The sequence below is a fragment of the Scatophagus argus genome, chromosome 2 (assembly GCF_020382885.2).
Source record: "Scatophagus argus isolate fScaArg1 chromosome 2, fScaArg1.pri, whole genome shotgun sequence".
In the NCBI taxonomy this organism is placed as follows: Eukaryota; Metazoa; Chordata; class Actinopteri; family Scatophagidae; genus Scatophagus; species Scatophagus argus.
The window spans coordinates 9,107,212-9,122,703 of NC_058494.1; the positions used below are offsets into that span (position 1 = coordinate 9,107,212).

Below are 15,492 nucleotides of genomic sequence, written 5' to 3' on the forward strand. Positions count from 1 at the left end.
CCTTTTGTTCCCACTCACCAGTGTATACGTCTCTGCTTTGGGGTCCTTGTCTTAAACAAACTTAACACAACCAAGGATGTGTTTGTGTTGACAGGGGCCACGGCACAGCCCAAGTGTGGTAACATCAGTCTTTCTTTCATTTCAATTTGTCAAAGGCAAGAAATCTCCACAACACCTGGCCACACTACCATCAACACGCCCCGAGCACTCCTTAATTTATTACAAGGTATCTGGAAGAGCAAAAGCCCAAAACATATTTAGTTTGATATGATTTCATTTTGATTCTAATTTAATCAAAGAGCTGTGTAAGGTATAGTTTCTTCTTTGTTTGTTCAGAGGATGGGCTTCTCATTGATGTATCTATTAAAAATGCTATATGTGTGTGTATTCATCCATCCAGACAAATGATATCTGATATGCCTTTCTTTACAGAAAGTTAGATGGTCTTATCATTAGTGAAATTAGCTGCTGTAGTGTTTGGCCGTATTTAAAAAACACTCACACATTGCTGAATATCTACTGTTAGAGTGCTCAGTAATTACTGTCCCACAGCTGTTGTTTAAAGAACTACTTCTTGGAATCTTAAGTGTGCTGACTGCTGATTTGCACCACTAACAGACATGTAGTTGTGCACATTTTGAGTCAAAGGTGTAAAGTAATCAGTTGAGTGGCTGACTAGCTAAAAAGAAAACTTGCAGGGTGCAGAAACTGCAGTACACTGTGTCCATCTAGTGGCTCTTGAACAAAACTGCTCATATCAACTCCTCCTTGTCCTCAGCACAGAGTGCCAGTTAACTCTTGCTTTGGTTGCTGTTTGATATGTTAATGTGTGCTGGTATTTTGGCTTTCTTCATGAACGGTGGTGGACGATCACAATTTTATATAATATAAATGGAAGCTGTACAACTCTTTTGGGTAGGGTATGGTCAAAGAAAGAACAGTGCCCATGCGTTTGCAGCGTTACAGAGATACTGACGTTGTAACTACAGTCCCTCACTAAATGTATTTAAAGCAGCTACAATTTATAATATGTTTTCTTAAGCAAATGACAGGGTTGTGGTCTTGAAGCTACAGAGAACTTACTGACTGAATCTGCAGCTTCCATCTGCTTTACAAGCTTGAGCTCGTTGTTTAGCTGTCTGACTTACAACTCTGCTGTTTTGGTTCAATCTCATAAAATAAATTTCAGAGAATCTGCTCTAAAAACACACTGTACACTTGCTCAGCACTCAACAGCTGACAGACACAGTTCACGACTAGCTGGTGCACATAGTGGAGCAATTAGCAGCTAGAAGGCCAGATATTTCCCTCAGGAGCCAGTGGAACCAAAAACAGAGCTCATACTGAATGCTCCAAATGAATGATAATGTTGCTCTATGCCAGCTGGATTTGTGAACTTCAACTTTACAGGTGATGTGTCAATGTTGCTGCTCCCAAGTGTTTTCCCAAAAAATCTGCATCTTTCCTAAAGAGCACTGTGCCTTACTGCCTTATCCATGACTTATGTTCAATTGTAGTGTGTTTTTAAACAGCAAAGCCTTCAGACAGTCTGCGCTCGAAGGCATTCATGCTGCTGCACTCAACCAATACACATAAAAATGACACAAGTGAAAAGAGAGAAGTTTACATTCTCCATACCAAACAATCCAAAAAGCTCTTTGTTTTAAGAGGGCTCAATGTGACACTGCTAGTATGTAGATGAATTGCAATCTGGCCAAAACATGTGGCAGTTATACAATAATGCTGAATGCTATAATGTAGCATAACAGTAGAACAAGTCAGCATCTGACATTAGACAGCTATGTAAGTGTACACAGTGGTTATGTGAATCTCTAACGGCTGAAAGAAATGAAAGAATAACTCATCAATCAATCATATAAACACTTCAGAAATTATAATGCAAACACCAGTCATTTATTGGTAGAATATTTCATAATACTTTATAGGTATCACTCTGTTAAATACATATGTACTAAGCCTGTGTGTATCTGTAGGCAGGCGTTTCACATTCAGGTCAAGGTTCAGTGCAGTGATGACCAAACGTCTCGTCTTGTTCCTAACACAGAAGTGAACGAGGAGCCGAAGAAAGAGCTACTGCTCGATATGTCACTTAAACATCTATAATCATTTCCCCTTCAGCTTTACTACTCCTGTGTTCTCTTCGCCTCTCATTCTCATGTTCACCTGTGAAATAAAGTCATTGATCTCCCTGTCGTTTCTCTCTGTAGACAAATACCTTTCCATTCACTAAGGCTGAATCTCATTGGAGGAGGGACAGAGCTTTCTCCCTGAGGTCCTCCTCAACAGCGCCAATATCGACCAGCCGGGAATGCATTGCGGGTCAGCTGCAGAGACAGGCACGCAGGTCCGAAAGGGTACAATCAGTCATCAGTTTAGGTCCAGATTGAGACAGTAAGGTCTAGCTTAGGCTGGTTTAGTCCAGTTTTGAGACCACCTGGATCCTGTTGGGGCTACTTGCATTAAATGACAAAGAACGCAACTAACTTAGAACCAGATGCCATCAAACTTGCAAGGTAACAAGGCAATGCAAAATAGATATCATTATGTTGATGTAGGAGGTGATACCTGAGTCAATTAGTTCTTGAACCGTGCTTAATGCTGACTTCTGAATCTCACACTAAGACACTTTTGGGGCCCTCTCCAGTGATTCAATTGTGCCAATAACGCTCAAGAAGCTATTTGACTCATTAAAAAAAGAGGATTTATTTGAAGAAATTATCTCAGGTGCTCAGCAGAGTAGAATAGTTTGGAGTCTTTGGGTGGTGGGACGCATTCATGCTTTAGTCGGTGAAGCAGCAGCAATAAGGATCCTTGTGAATCTTTGCAGACAATGTGGCTTCATCCCAGTCTTCTAAAGGAACAGTTCTGTCTGTGTGGTGAAAGGGTGCTGTTAATGGGGAAAAGGCATCGAAGGGACTATTGATATACACCCTGTTAATTTGGTGATGTGTTCATGTTCTTATCTGTGCACCCTTAAGTGCGCCTGAGTGTGTGTGTGTGTGCGTGTGTGTCTGTGTGTGTGGGTGAGTAAGCTTTTCTTCAAGAGTTCAGGTTATATAGCAGCTCATGTGTCTTTAGACACACATACGTCCAGTCCAAGATTGATCCGCTTCAAGTGTGCACAATAACATCAGACCAGGTTCTACAGTCCAGTTCAGGCTCATATTAAACTCGTCTCATTGTAACCAGCATAGATGAATCCAAAAAGAGTCTATTCTGTCATCTCCCTCTGCAGACCAGAATGTGAAACACACAGCTGACTCAGAGGAAGGGGTTGTGGCTGTGTGTTTGTGTCTGTGACTGAGTGCGTGGCGCCGGTCGCGGAGAAAGTGGGAGTAGGGGCTGTGGGAGATTGGAGGGAAGGTCCAGCAGTCCGGCAGGAGGTTGTGTGAGAGAGGAGGGGAGGATGGGTGGCTGGTGGGGCAGCGGGAGGGGCAGTGACGGGCTGTAGGAGAGCATGTGTGGGGGCAGCGGAGATGTAGATGATGGCCGCATTTGGTTGAGGGTGAGACGGGGCTGGTCGCAGTGAAAGGGGTTGGTGGGAGATGGAGCACTCAGACCTGAGAAGACAGAATTGGGTATAAAACTTTTTAATAACATCACAATAATATTTCTTTAAGTACGGAAAATTAGTTCTTGAGTGATTGTTTGTTACCTGAGAGGAAGGGGTTGTTGTGCGTCTTGCTAGGTGGGTTGGAAGGTATCAGAGCATCTAAATTGACCAGTGAGGCCCCTGTAGGCCCCAGGAAGGCCTCTGGGGTTCGACACACACGAGTAGGTGGGGCGCTGAGCGGGGGTGCTAGCCGGGAAAGGTCAAACATCTCTGGGCTGGCTGACTCCTGTCCGTTTATCTGGGGTTTCACCAAGGGGTCAGTCCCAAATGGATCTGACTTGGAATCTGCTTCAGCAAATGGGTCAGAGTTCGCTTTTACTCCAAACAGTTCTGCATCTGTATCAGGACAAGAAAAAAAGGGATTAAATAAATAGTTATTGAGGGAATATCACATGATATGATGATGTGTGATGCATGAGTGACAAATTAAAGGACAACCAAATGTCTTATGCTTGATGAGTTAGCTCCACAACAGCTTCACTGCTCGTCACACATTCTCAAAGTGTCTAAAGTCTACTGGTGTGATGAACAGCATCCTTTCAAATGATATTTCCTCACTGATGGCGGTGGAGAGCACTGTCTGACATATATGCAACCTCATCTCAACTAGGTTGAAATCTGGTGACTGTGAATGCCCTAGTAACCTCATAGATTTGTTACTTGTCTTCATTCGTTTATTCATGTTTTTTCTTGAATTTGTTTGTTTGGACATTCAATGCACTACATTACAATGCATGGTAAAGTGAACTAATAAAACACCACAGTAGGCTACCTTTGGAGTTACTGCACTGTGTAGATGCAGTTCTGTTATCTTGTGCAGGCTCCAGAGCTAATTTGTCTCTTTCCAACCTTTGCCATTGCAAGAAAGTTGATGCTTATGTAAGGTTTGAAGATACAGTTAAATCCACAGAACTTCTGTCTGTCCTGTACTACAGTACCCGTGGGACTAGCAGGTTGAGGGGAAGACACTTGGGTAACTTCTTGTTTAAGCTTCTCCTCCTCCTGTGTAGCGAACAGATCTGTCCCATCACCACCTGCATGACAAATGGGACACAGTAAAACTTAGATATAAAATGATATATTCACACATTTGAGATCAGTGTTTCTGATAGGTACCTCCATCTTCTGGGCTGTCCCACACATGATTGACGGGGCTGGAGGAGACAGGCGCTGCTTCCCAGGGGTCTGTGCATGAGTTGGGGCATGAAGCCCAAGGATTGGATGCGTTTGAGGATGAGGGAGGGACCGCCCAAGGGCTACCTATCACAGGAGTGCTGGCTTGTACCGCTGTGAAAAACACAAAACTCAGTCTTGATGTGAAGCATTAAAAACATATAAGCAGAAAGAATCTGAGAGGGCAGAAAGACATGGCACAGTATGTCAAGCATCAAGTTGTCCTTTTATGTGTTTGTGATGAAGCACCCACCTACAGAGTCCCAGGGGTCAGACGTGATGTCACAGGTGGGTTGGGCAGAGTTCCAAGGGTCATGAGGCGGGGGTGGGGGCTCAGAAGAGGGGCCAAATATGTCCACCAGGTCAAGCATGGCTGACTACAGAGTGAGCAGGACACCCTTCTGTAAATCTGTGCCATATATTCTCAGGTTTGTGTTACTGGATGTGTTTTTGAACCATGCAAGACTCTTAAAAAGAAGTGTCAACCCTGATGAGATCAGTGGAGAAGAACACAGGGTCTGGCACAATGACTGTGATCATACAGCATAATACATGTGACATTCAGCATGGCAGATTTTAGTGAAAATAGTTCATACAGACTTAGTAGTGTAAATGTCTATTAATTCAGGAAAAGAGGTTGCTGTTGTTTCAGTTAAAACTTTATCTAATGAAAATCAACCATGCCCAAATTTCATCATTTTGATATTTTCAGATACAGACTTCCTTATGTCTGTCAAAAACCTACCGAGAGGCTCTCTTTTACTGATTTTCTTCCCTTCTCTTTATTTCCGTGTCTTTTTATTTTCCGTGGAGCACCTGAAAGCACCGGGATTTCTATCATAACAAACGTAATATAACCAATTACAAGCCACGGGGACCTTTACATAAAACAGCTGGTGGCTCTTTGACAGGCCAATGAGTAAAGGAGCTGGTGTGCTACAAGATAAGGGGTATGCTTTGAGGGAAATGTCATGCTGAGCTCAAGGTTAGACAAGACAAAGTCATTATCATTCAGCAGGCATCTCTTTCTCCTCTTTCTCAGCTCTCTCGTTTCTGTCTCAAACCTCCCTCGTTCTGCTGATCTATCTCTTTTTGTCTTGTCTCCCCTCCCTCCCTATCTCACAGTCCACACTATAAACTGCGCTTCATTTTCTAAATGTCTGCCAGCAACCACCTACGGATGCCCACTTCTACATGCAAACACACACACTCGTGTAGCATGCATGCACCCACACATGTACTGTATAGCATGCGCATGCACAAACACACACATATGCACACACACACACATACAGACACGTTTCTAAACTCACCTCCTGTGTCCCTGACTGGCTCTCTCTCCTGCTCTCATCCAGGGTCTTCTGCAAGAGAGACTCGTCTCCCTGACGACAGCACTGCTCCTGCAGGGGCGGCATTGTGACATCATCAACATTATCACTACAGCAATGAGCATGGACACACACACACACACACACACACACACACACACACCTCTGGCTCTGGTGGCTGTCGAAATATTTAGCTGATAAAGAGCAGAGGCTGGTTCAAAGGAAAGGATGGAAGAAGAACAAAGAGAACAGTTTATAGATAGAAGTATACAAAATCTTAACATTTCATATGTGAGCCACAGGGAGAGACAGCAGAGGTTCTAGAGACGAGCAAGCTGGCTAAAGAAAGAAAATGGTTGGGCGGAAGGTCATTGTTGGATGGCCACAGAGAAGCATATTAGTTAAGAGCCATATCATCAAGTGCAAGTGCTAGTGGGTTAATTAGGTGTGTTTCTGTGTGTGTGTACCTGCTCATGCTCCTTTTGGCTAAGGCTTAAGGCAATCTGTAGTTGTGTGTCTTCATCCATCTCTATGGTAACAGGGAAAGGAAGGGCTAGCTAGATGAAGGTGGGCGAATGTTCAAAATTTTTTTTGTAACAAAATTTTTTATTACTGGAATCATGACGAGGCAATGAGACATGTGGCTTGAGTGCAGAGGAAATGTGTGTTTGTCTCCTCGTGTGTGTGTGTGTGTGACAGTGAGAGAGCGAGAGAGAGAGAAAGAGAGAGTTTCACCTTCTGACTCTCTTCCCTGCTCATGGCCAAGGCCAGCTGAAGCTGCAGCTCCTCTTCGCCGCTGGTCTGAGGTCGGGCCTGCTCCAAGTCTGAGGCAGCGCGAGGAGAGGAGGACGAGGCTGCAGGGGGAACAAGAGAGGGAGCTTGAAGAAGGAGTTGAGAGTGTGGAGTTGATCTGAATATTTTTCAGCCTACGATGCAGAATTGATAATCTATGGGGTGGATCGTCCAAAGTGCTGGACTACAGCACAAAATGCATGTCTCTAGGGATCAGCCTGAATGAAAGGGTGTATTCACCTTTTTTTTACAATCTGCCAACACACAAAATAAGCTGTTCAGTGTTCTATTTAAAGCACAGATAATCCATGTTTTAATAACAACATTTCAAATAACCAAGGAGTCCCTCTTAATGATGAACCTACACTGAATTATGAATCTGGCTCTTCCTTCAACTTTATGGAGCTTAATATTGAGTTTCAGCTCATTGTTTTGATGTCCGGAAACATTGCTATTCTGGTTCACTCTTAAAGCTCTCATCGCCTCATTTCAACTGCAGGAGGTTTTTAGAAGAAAATCTAAAGCGCCTGGCCAAGGGGCTTTAGATTTTCTTTTTTAGATTTTTTTTTTAGATCTTAAAAGCTCAGGGAAGTGGCTGTGATTGCTCTTTAATGGGGGTGTTAACTAGTTAAGTCTTAAAGTCTTGTTTCTTCTAGAACTGAAAAGTACATCTTGAGAACACTTTACATAAAGTATAGATCTCAGTTTGTTCTGGAGTAAGTAATGGTCAGTAAGTAAGGGAAAAACACTGGCCAAAACTGTCACTGTTATTCAGTGGCCGTTCCTGGTCCTCTGGCCTTAGGGGGCAGTAAAGAGCCTTTACTGCGGTTTACTTGTGGCTTTCGGCAGCCTCCAACACAGTGGAAGAGATAGTCACAAATGGGGCTATAGAAACCATCTGTACACCACCTGCTCAGCTCCAGCAGACAGACACAGTTAGAACCTAGCTGGTAAGCACAGAGGAGCATTTAGAAGCTAAAGAGATAGATTTTTCACTCAGGAGTCGGATATATTGGACTTACATTCATCAGGTGGATACAAACACGACTCTAAATAAATTGTAGCATTGCTCAGTAATCGCTGGATGTGTAAGTAAACAACTGTTAACTGACAGGTTCACCATATCAACTAAAAAGGTGATGTTAAGTCAGTGTCGTGTTCACAGCTTGTTTCCATTTCCCCTAAAAGTCCAAAGAATCAGTTACATTTAAATACCCAAACACTCACAGTTAAAGGAGGACGGAGAGCCTCTGGAGCGGCTGAACTCCTCCCCGTACAGCACGGCCATGCTGGGCTGGCTTGTACGCCTGCCTGGGTGGTACGATGGGGGTATACCTCCATAGACACCCCCGCCCCCTCCGCTGCCTCCCCCAGCCATTCGTTCCTTGGTCTTTAGGGCCTGACTCCTCTCCTGGCGAAGGCGCTCCTCGTCACGGAGGAGACACACCAGTTGACGTGCTTTTTCTCTCACGTTGGCCCCCTGGTCTCTGCCATCACGGTCCACGTATTGGAAGTCACGTAGCGTCTGAAACACAGAAACCACATTTCCATGATCTTTGAGTGATAGCCATGAACTTTCAAAACAATGCACAATGCAAGTTTTCGTTGAGGAGACGCAGAAACACGTAGAATTAAAGTAAAGTAATGATCTTAGAGTTAGATCAGAAAAGAAAAAAAATTCAGAAATTCATCCAAACAATAGCTTCTTTGCGACTCTTCAGTTTCATCGCAGGAAAAAAGGAAGATAGGCCTGCATGAAACTGATAAACAAGCATTCTTTGACTTTCTGAAAGGAGACTATTTTCTTTCCTGCTTTATCTATTCAAAGAATAATGAATAATGTAGTGTAACATCTGCTGATTTTACTGTACTTTTAAAATATGGATGCCAGGAAGTGCAATTTCTGCCAAAGTCACAACTGATAATGATCTAAATGAACAACAGAAAAGTAAACCAGCTCTACTCCTGAGGCGTTCAGATTGCTGAGTTTCTCCTCTGGCTGCAGTACTTGTACCTGAATGGTGAATGCATTCTCACGGCACTGTTGGGCCACTCTCTCTGATCCTGTCTTCAGCAGGTAATCCAACAGAGTCAGGGCCTGGAGGTGATAAATACTGATTACCACAATGAAACTCCAAAATTAGCATTTCCTTACATCATTACACTAGTTGTATAACACTACTGAACAGGCATATGTGCAATGGAGATGGGAACAGATGTATGTGCAATTTAAATGTCAATGTCAGCATGCTAGGATGCTGATGTTAATGGTTACCATGTTCACCACGCTGGTTTATCATGCTAGCATGTACACATTTGTTAATAAGCACAGAATACAGTACAACTCAGCAGTTTTGCAGATATTTAGTCATAAACCAAGGGACTGGAGAGAAGGATTTTTTTTGTCTGCTGTCTCGATTAGACAAAGAATAACAGGAAATGGAGAGAAAAGGAGAGAGAGACAGACAGAGAGAGAGAGAGAGAGAGAGAGAGAGAGAGAGAAACAGCAGCATAAGGTCTGGTGTTGGAATCAAACACAGGCAGAACATTTAAGGTTCTGGTCGCCAGAGGAGGAAAGAAAAATTTACCAGATGATGGTGGGAGCCATTAATGTTTGCACCGAATTTCACAAAAAAGCCTACTACATGGTGGCAGTAGAGGAGAAGTCAGAGGATTGGCACAGTCATCAATGTATCCTCTGGTGACCTTGAATATCTTTTGCAATCCATTTGATAGTTGCACCACAAATGCCAGCCTCATGACGGCACTGGAGGAAAGGGAATCACCATTGAAGTTATTCAGGATTCATCCTCTGAGGACCACGAATGTCTCTACATAATTTCCTGGCAATCCATTTAATATAGTTAAATAGTTGAGTCTTTCCATTAGCATGGCCAAAAACTGAAACTGAAACATGTCAGCAAAGGACAAGAGAAGGACCAGAGAGGGTCAAAACAAGAAGCAGCAGCACACAGAAGTGTGAAGGTGAAGTGTGTTTGTGGAGGGAGAGAAGTTGAATAAGTTATTAAAATGGAAAGAGTGGAAGGGAGGAAGGTGGTAGACAGCAGTAAAAGGGAACATCAAGAAGCAAAACTCGGAAAGAAAGGAAGAGAAACACATATAGAGAGAGAGCATTTATGATTGAAATGAGTCATCAAATCTGGCAAAAACTTGTGTCTTTCATGAAGTCACCTTATAGACGTGTCTCCAGTTCTTGCCGCTGTCATTGAGGCGTTTCCACACCATGCCCATGACCTCAGCAAACGCCACCACGTTGAAGGTCAAGTCAGCGATCTCTGACATGAGAGATGAGGACGGGCCCCATGGATCATTTGAGGTGGCCTCGCGAACCTACCCATAACCAGCAGAGAAGCAATGGTGTTCATGTATCACCTGGTTCATTTCAAATATCAAGGAAGGGAGAGATTTCAAGTTTCAAAACATATTTCTAACAGAGAAGTTCCAGGTCAAGAATCAGGAGGCACCAGAGTGTTTCACTCTCATGTGTTCTGACTTGATATGACTCAACACCAGTTATTCAGTTAACATCAGTTGAGTCACATATTTTCCCCTCCTCAAAGTGTAACACATAGAAGCTACAACACATCGGTGACACTTAGGGAGAGTGCAGATCATTTACAATACCTTGATCTCTGCTTCTGAATAGTTGTGGACAATATTCTTCACCTGCCGGCGCAAGGCTGAGGTTGTCATGGTGACAGGCGATGGAGGATGTGAAGGGATAGAAAGCGAAAAACAAATGTTTAACAGGTAAGGGGATGAAGGGAGGTACACGGACCAGAGGAAGAGGAAGAGGAGGAGGAGGTGGAGAGGAGCAGTATCTATGGCAATGAAGGCTCCTCTTCTCTGTCAGGAGTTGCAGGACACCCCTGTGAGGAAGAGACAGAGACAATGTAGGACTAACTCTTTTAAGGTTGATCTAATAAGCCACAAAAAGCTCGGGTTTGTTAGGAACTATAGTTTCCATAATGTTTTCAACATTTTTGGTGAACTAGCAACATTAAAAGTCAAATTATCTTTTAGCAGTTCCTGTTTACAATGTGCCCGATGAGGTAACAGCTGAACTCACTGATTTATTTCTTTGCTATTTATTTAAATATAAAAAAGTATAAACAATGACTGATGATAGTGACAGGAAGAGTGGCTCATAATTGCTGCCCACTCAGGAAGTAGGTCATACTGGCATTCAGGTGTCTGATGAAGCTTCTTCTCAGCTTATTTTATTTAGGCCACGAAACACACACACACACACACACACACACACACACACACACACACACACACACACACACATACACACAACCCATTTTCTCTTCCAAATTCATATTTCAGAGAGGACACATGGGAATTGATCATTAAAGATTCCTGTGATACGTCTCCCTCTGCATGCGACTAAGCTGTCACTGACACAGAACGATCTTAACCCACCAGACCAAAGCTGAATCCTCACGATGGTTTTGTCTTTCTTTGAAGGAAGTTAAATTTTGCATGATGATGCAAGGCTGATGTTTTCCTTCAGATGTTACTTTTCTCTTTCTGAGTTTTGTCAATGAACTTCATATATTCACTCATTTCTGACCATTTACTGAACAATGAAAACAACATGTATGAATTACAGCATCAATCATTGTACATTACTTTCAACAGGGAGAATTATGTGCATACAAATACTTCCCCAAATCCTGGGGAAGTAGAAAATGTAGGAGCTTTTCATCAGAGATACATGTTTATATTTTGTGTTTATGTAAAAAACAAATATCAAAGTGTATACATATATAATGTGAAGAAGAAGATGAAGAAGTATATTTTTATATGATGATGTAATAATAATAGTAGTGACTAATAATGAGATAAGAATGAGAATGTAGACTAAATCCTGTTTTAAAGTAGTGGTTATGTAATGATGTAATAATCTGATGTATTTTACTTTTATTCATTTCATGCCACATTAGAATTATGAGACAAAGAGGTTCTCTACAGACCCATAAAAGGCCTCCCCTCTGCTCACTGCATTTGTCACATTTCTGGCAACATTTTGAGGGTTAACCACAACTTTAAAAAGTGCTACTGTAACTCAAATGCTTATTTTATTTGTCTTCCCAAAGAAAAAAAAGTCAAAAACAGTCATTCAATCCAGTCCATCCTGGCCTATTGGGCCCTTGAGCTTGTGCCTTGTAAACCCATTCAGTAACCCATCCAAGCATTTATTGGCTGTTTATAATATATACAAATATAAGAATATTATTAATATACTGCTACTACTACAATCATTACTAACAATAATAATTATTTTTAACAGTTACTGACATTTTTTGACTCAGTGTTAAAAGTTAAGAACTGTGTCTTTAATTTTAAATTTTGCATGTTTTAGAAGCATTTTTGTCATATATGTAGAAATGTTTCAAATGCTCTGACAAAAGATTCAGTTGTCTGTGGATGTTACAGGCCTGTAAAAAGTCCATCCAGTCATTTCATTCGGCTTTGATAAAAAACAGCCTCCCTGTCTATCTACCTGCATGCCTGCCATGTGCACCTCTTGGAGGCCTGAAGGGATGGAGGTGTTTTTTTTTTTTTTTTTTGGTTGGATGCTTTAAAAATCCAGCTTACTTTTTCTGGTTTCTCCAACGTCACCAGCTTTGATGTCATTGTCTACTGATTCCCCGTAACAGCTCACGAAGGCTAAAGGCGAAAAGCAAACATCAGCAGAAGCACAGAAGAACGGAGACGAGACACAGCAGGGACACAGACAGAAAACTCTGAGAGGAGGATGAGTCTGGGTGTGTTTGTGCATGTGAGAGACAGATGAAGGGCATAATGAAGAAAGTAAAGCTCAGCAACTTCAACCAGTATCACCTTTCTGCATAATCATCTTCAGCTTTGTGTTCAGACATAGACACATCACACACACACACACACACACCAAGGTTATTATAGACTGGCACTATCTATTGCAAGAGGTGCATGAAACTGTTGCTCCTTTTATCCCTTCATCTGACATCACAACAGATAACTCACATTGTGAGAGTAATGTGATCTTTCTCTGTGTGCATGACTGCTCTCAAAAAAAGTGTATTGTGAGCATATTGTTGTTAATGTGCAACTATACAATCCCAAATACAAAACACACCATACGTCCAGAAAAATGTACATTCAACGTGTTTTTATGTAAAAATAACACGTATTGTTTTATTTCTACATGTGTCACATGCAGGGCGGCACGGTGGTGCAGTGGTTAGCACTGTCGCCTCATAGCAAGAGGGTTCCAGGTTCGAATCCCGGTCTGGGCCCTTCTATGTGGAGTTTGCATGTTCTCCCTGTGCCTGCGTGGGTTTTCTCCGGGTTCTCCGGCTTCCTCCCACAATACCAAAAACATGCACATTAGGTTAATTGGCTACTCTAAATTGCCCCTAGGTGTGAGTGTGAGAGTGTGTGGTTGTTTGTCTTTGTGTGTTGGCCCTGTGATTGACTGGCGACCAGTCCAGGGTGTACCCCACCTCTCGCCCGTAGTCAGCTGGGATAGGCTCCAGCTCCCCCGTGACCCTGACGGATAAGCGGTATAGAAAATGGATGGATGGATGGATGTGTCACATGCAGGGGCTACAATGTACAATGCACTGTGTGACTCTCTGTGGTAAAATAGTTAATAAATGATCTCTGATTATGTTACAGTATAAAAGCATTAATAACAAAATGTACAATCTAAAGATAAAGTGCTGATAGTGAGGAATGGCCCTTATCAGAAATGTAAGCTGCACTGAGACTGTGATGCTAATTTTAACCACTACATATATTGTGATTTAATCTATAACAATGTATCACGTTTTATAAACTGATATTTTTTATATAAAGCCTTAATTTGAAAAAAAAAACTTAATACACTACTTAAACCTAAATTCAGATATTATGATGATGTGTCGGAGCTCTACAAGTGTAAACAATTTTATGTGAATCATTTCACAAACAGCAGTGTTTTTTTTTTAATAATCAGAAGTACAAATAAAAATAATTATCGAGATATTTCTGACATACTGAACAGCTCAGTTTTAATGTGTGTATTTGATGAAGTCTCACACACACACACACACAGCAGTGATGAAGTCATCAAGGGACAAATCGTGGGGCTGCTCTGTGAATAATCTAACAACTCCTTGAACAAAAATGACCGCCCCCGTGGTGGTTTTACTGGGATATGGGCACATTTTCTGATTCACAGCTACAAACTCTACATTCAGTGATTCATCGGAGCTGATTCACTTCAATTCACTCTGAACCACAGTCACTAATTCACCTGAAGAATTCATCAGCTCCAGAGAGAGACAAACATGCAAATTCCGCGTGCATTTCTACTTAAAACACTACAACTTCATCCCACACTCACAAGCTCCAGTCTGATGCGTCAAATTTCTCACAGTGAACCTACGTCACGGCGTCGTCCACGTTTATGGGTGCGCATGCGTGCTGTGGCAGCAGGTGCACTGTATTTTTCAGGTGGCGCTGGAGAGGAGGAGGAGAGTGGGGGCATGCCATAGTGGGTCTGCATAATGACCCCCCCTCCCCCTTCACACACACACACACACACACACACACACACGCTTGTTGCGGCGGATTCCCTGCGCGATTTGCCATGTGTAGCCCACATTCCTGTGCAAGGCCAGCTAGCACTGGAGTTCAGTGTACGTCGGCTACACAGCTCAGTACACTGTACAATGCATGTATAAATACCATATTAAAAGGATTATTATTGGCCCAGATCAGCAAAGGAACTAACCCCCGGGTCTTCCAACAACATACAGCTTACCTTGCCCATTACTCATCTCCTGCCTTGTCCACTGAGCATCCTCGCCTCTCTGCTACCATCTCCCCAAGTCACCGATAATATGCTCTCCACCGGGACGGGCAAAGCAGGGCAACCACAGTTATCTCCCACCCGCACCTTTATCCGCAAAACAGGAGTGAGGAGCCGAACAGTCAGTGTTTTCCGAACCTTTGAATGGGAACGTCAACGTCTAAATCCCGGCCAGCCCTGGATGAGGCGAGCCGCTCGGGCAGCAAGTCAGCGGCGAAATCCGCATAGGACAAGGATAAGCCACAGCACACGGCAGCTCGCTCACTCCCTCTCTCACTCACTCAGGCAGCCCCCATCCACACACGCACACGGCACCGGCAGGCCACGCGCGATTAGCACGCACGGCAGTCACAGCGGGGCGCGTAAAAAGAGAGGCAGGGACGGGGGCGCGTCGAGTGCAGAGTCAACGGTGCTGTTAACCCCAGTGGTGGAATGTAACGGAGTACAATTACTCAGGTACTGTGGTACACATTCCAGGTAGTTGTGCTTCACTTGGGTACTATTTTATCCAGCTTTATACCTAGACTCCACTACATCTCAGAGGAAATATTTTGTAACTTCACTATGATTAAATTACCCAAAAGTAGTTTGAATTAGCTCAAGCTTAAACATCTGCAGCGAGATGCAACATTCACAATCAAGCAAGAGTAATATTAGTGCAAAATCCTCATCAACAGTAAAAAACTGAAAGATATTAT

The 15,492-nt window shown here is 42.9% G+C and overlaps 1 protein-coding gene across 3 annotated transcripts; it reads right to left on the bottom strand.

The window, feature by feature from the left end:
- Positions 1 to 1,917: 1,917 nt before the first annotated feature.
- Positions 1,918 to 15,372, bottom strand: epn3b (epsin 3b). Of its 3 annotated transcripts, XM_046406842.1 has the most exons (13): positions 14,747 to 15,372; positions 12,556 to 12,627; positions 10,573 to 10,817; positions 10,120 to 10,278; positions 8,942 to 9,025; positions 8,155 to 8,452; positions 6,871 to 6,989; positions 6,121 to 6,207; positions 5,061 to 5,184; positions 4,751 to 4,921; positions 4,573 to 4,668; positions 3,677 to 3,970; positions 1,918 to 3,581 (listed from the first exon to the last, which is right to left on the bottom strand). In XM_046406842.1, exons 3-13 carry the CDS (start codon positions 10,639 to 10,641, stop codon positions 3,283 to 3,285), a joined length of 1,800 nt encoding a protein of 599 aa, XP_046262798.1. In that variant the 5' UTR covers positions 10,642 to 10,817; positions 12,556 to 12,627; positions 14,747 to 15,372; the 3' UTR covers positions 1,918 to 3,282. The 3 variants fall into 3 exon arrangements, with proteins under 3 accessions (XP_046262798.1, XP_046262815.1, XP_046262806.1); XM_046406859.1 differs by lacking the exon at positions 12,556 to 12,627 and having other exon boundaries at positions 14,933 to 15,372; XM_046406850.1 differs by lacking the exon at positions 12,556 to 12,627.
- Between the last annotated feature and the right edge of the window lie 120 nt (positions 15,373 to 15,492).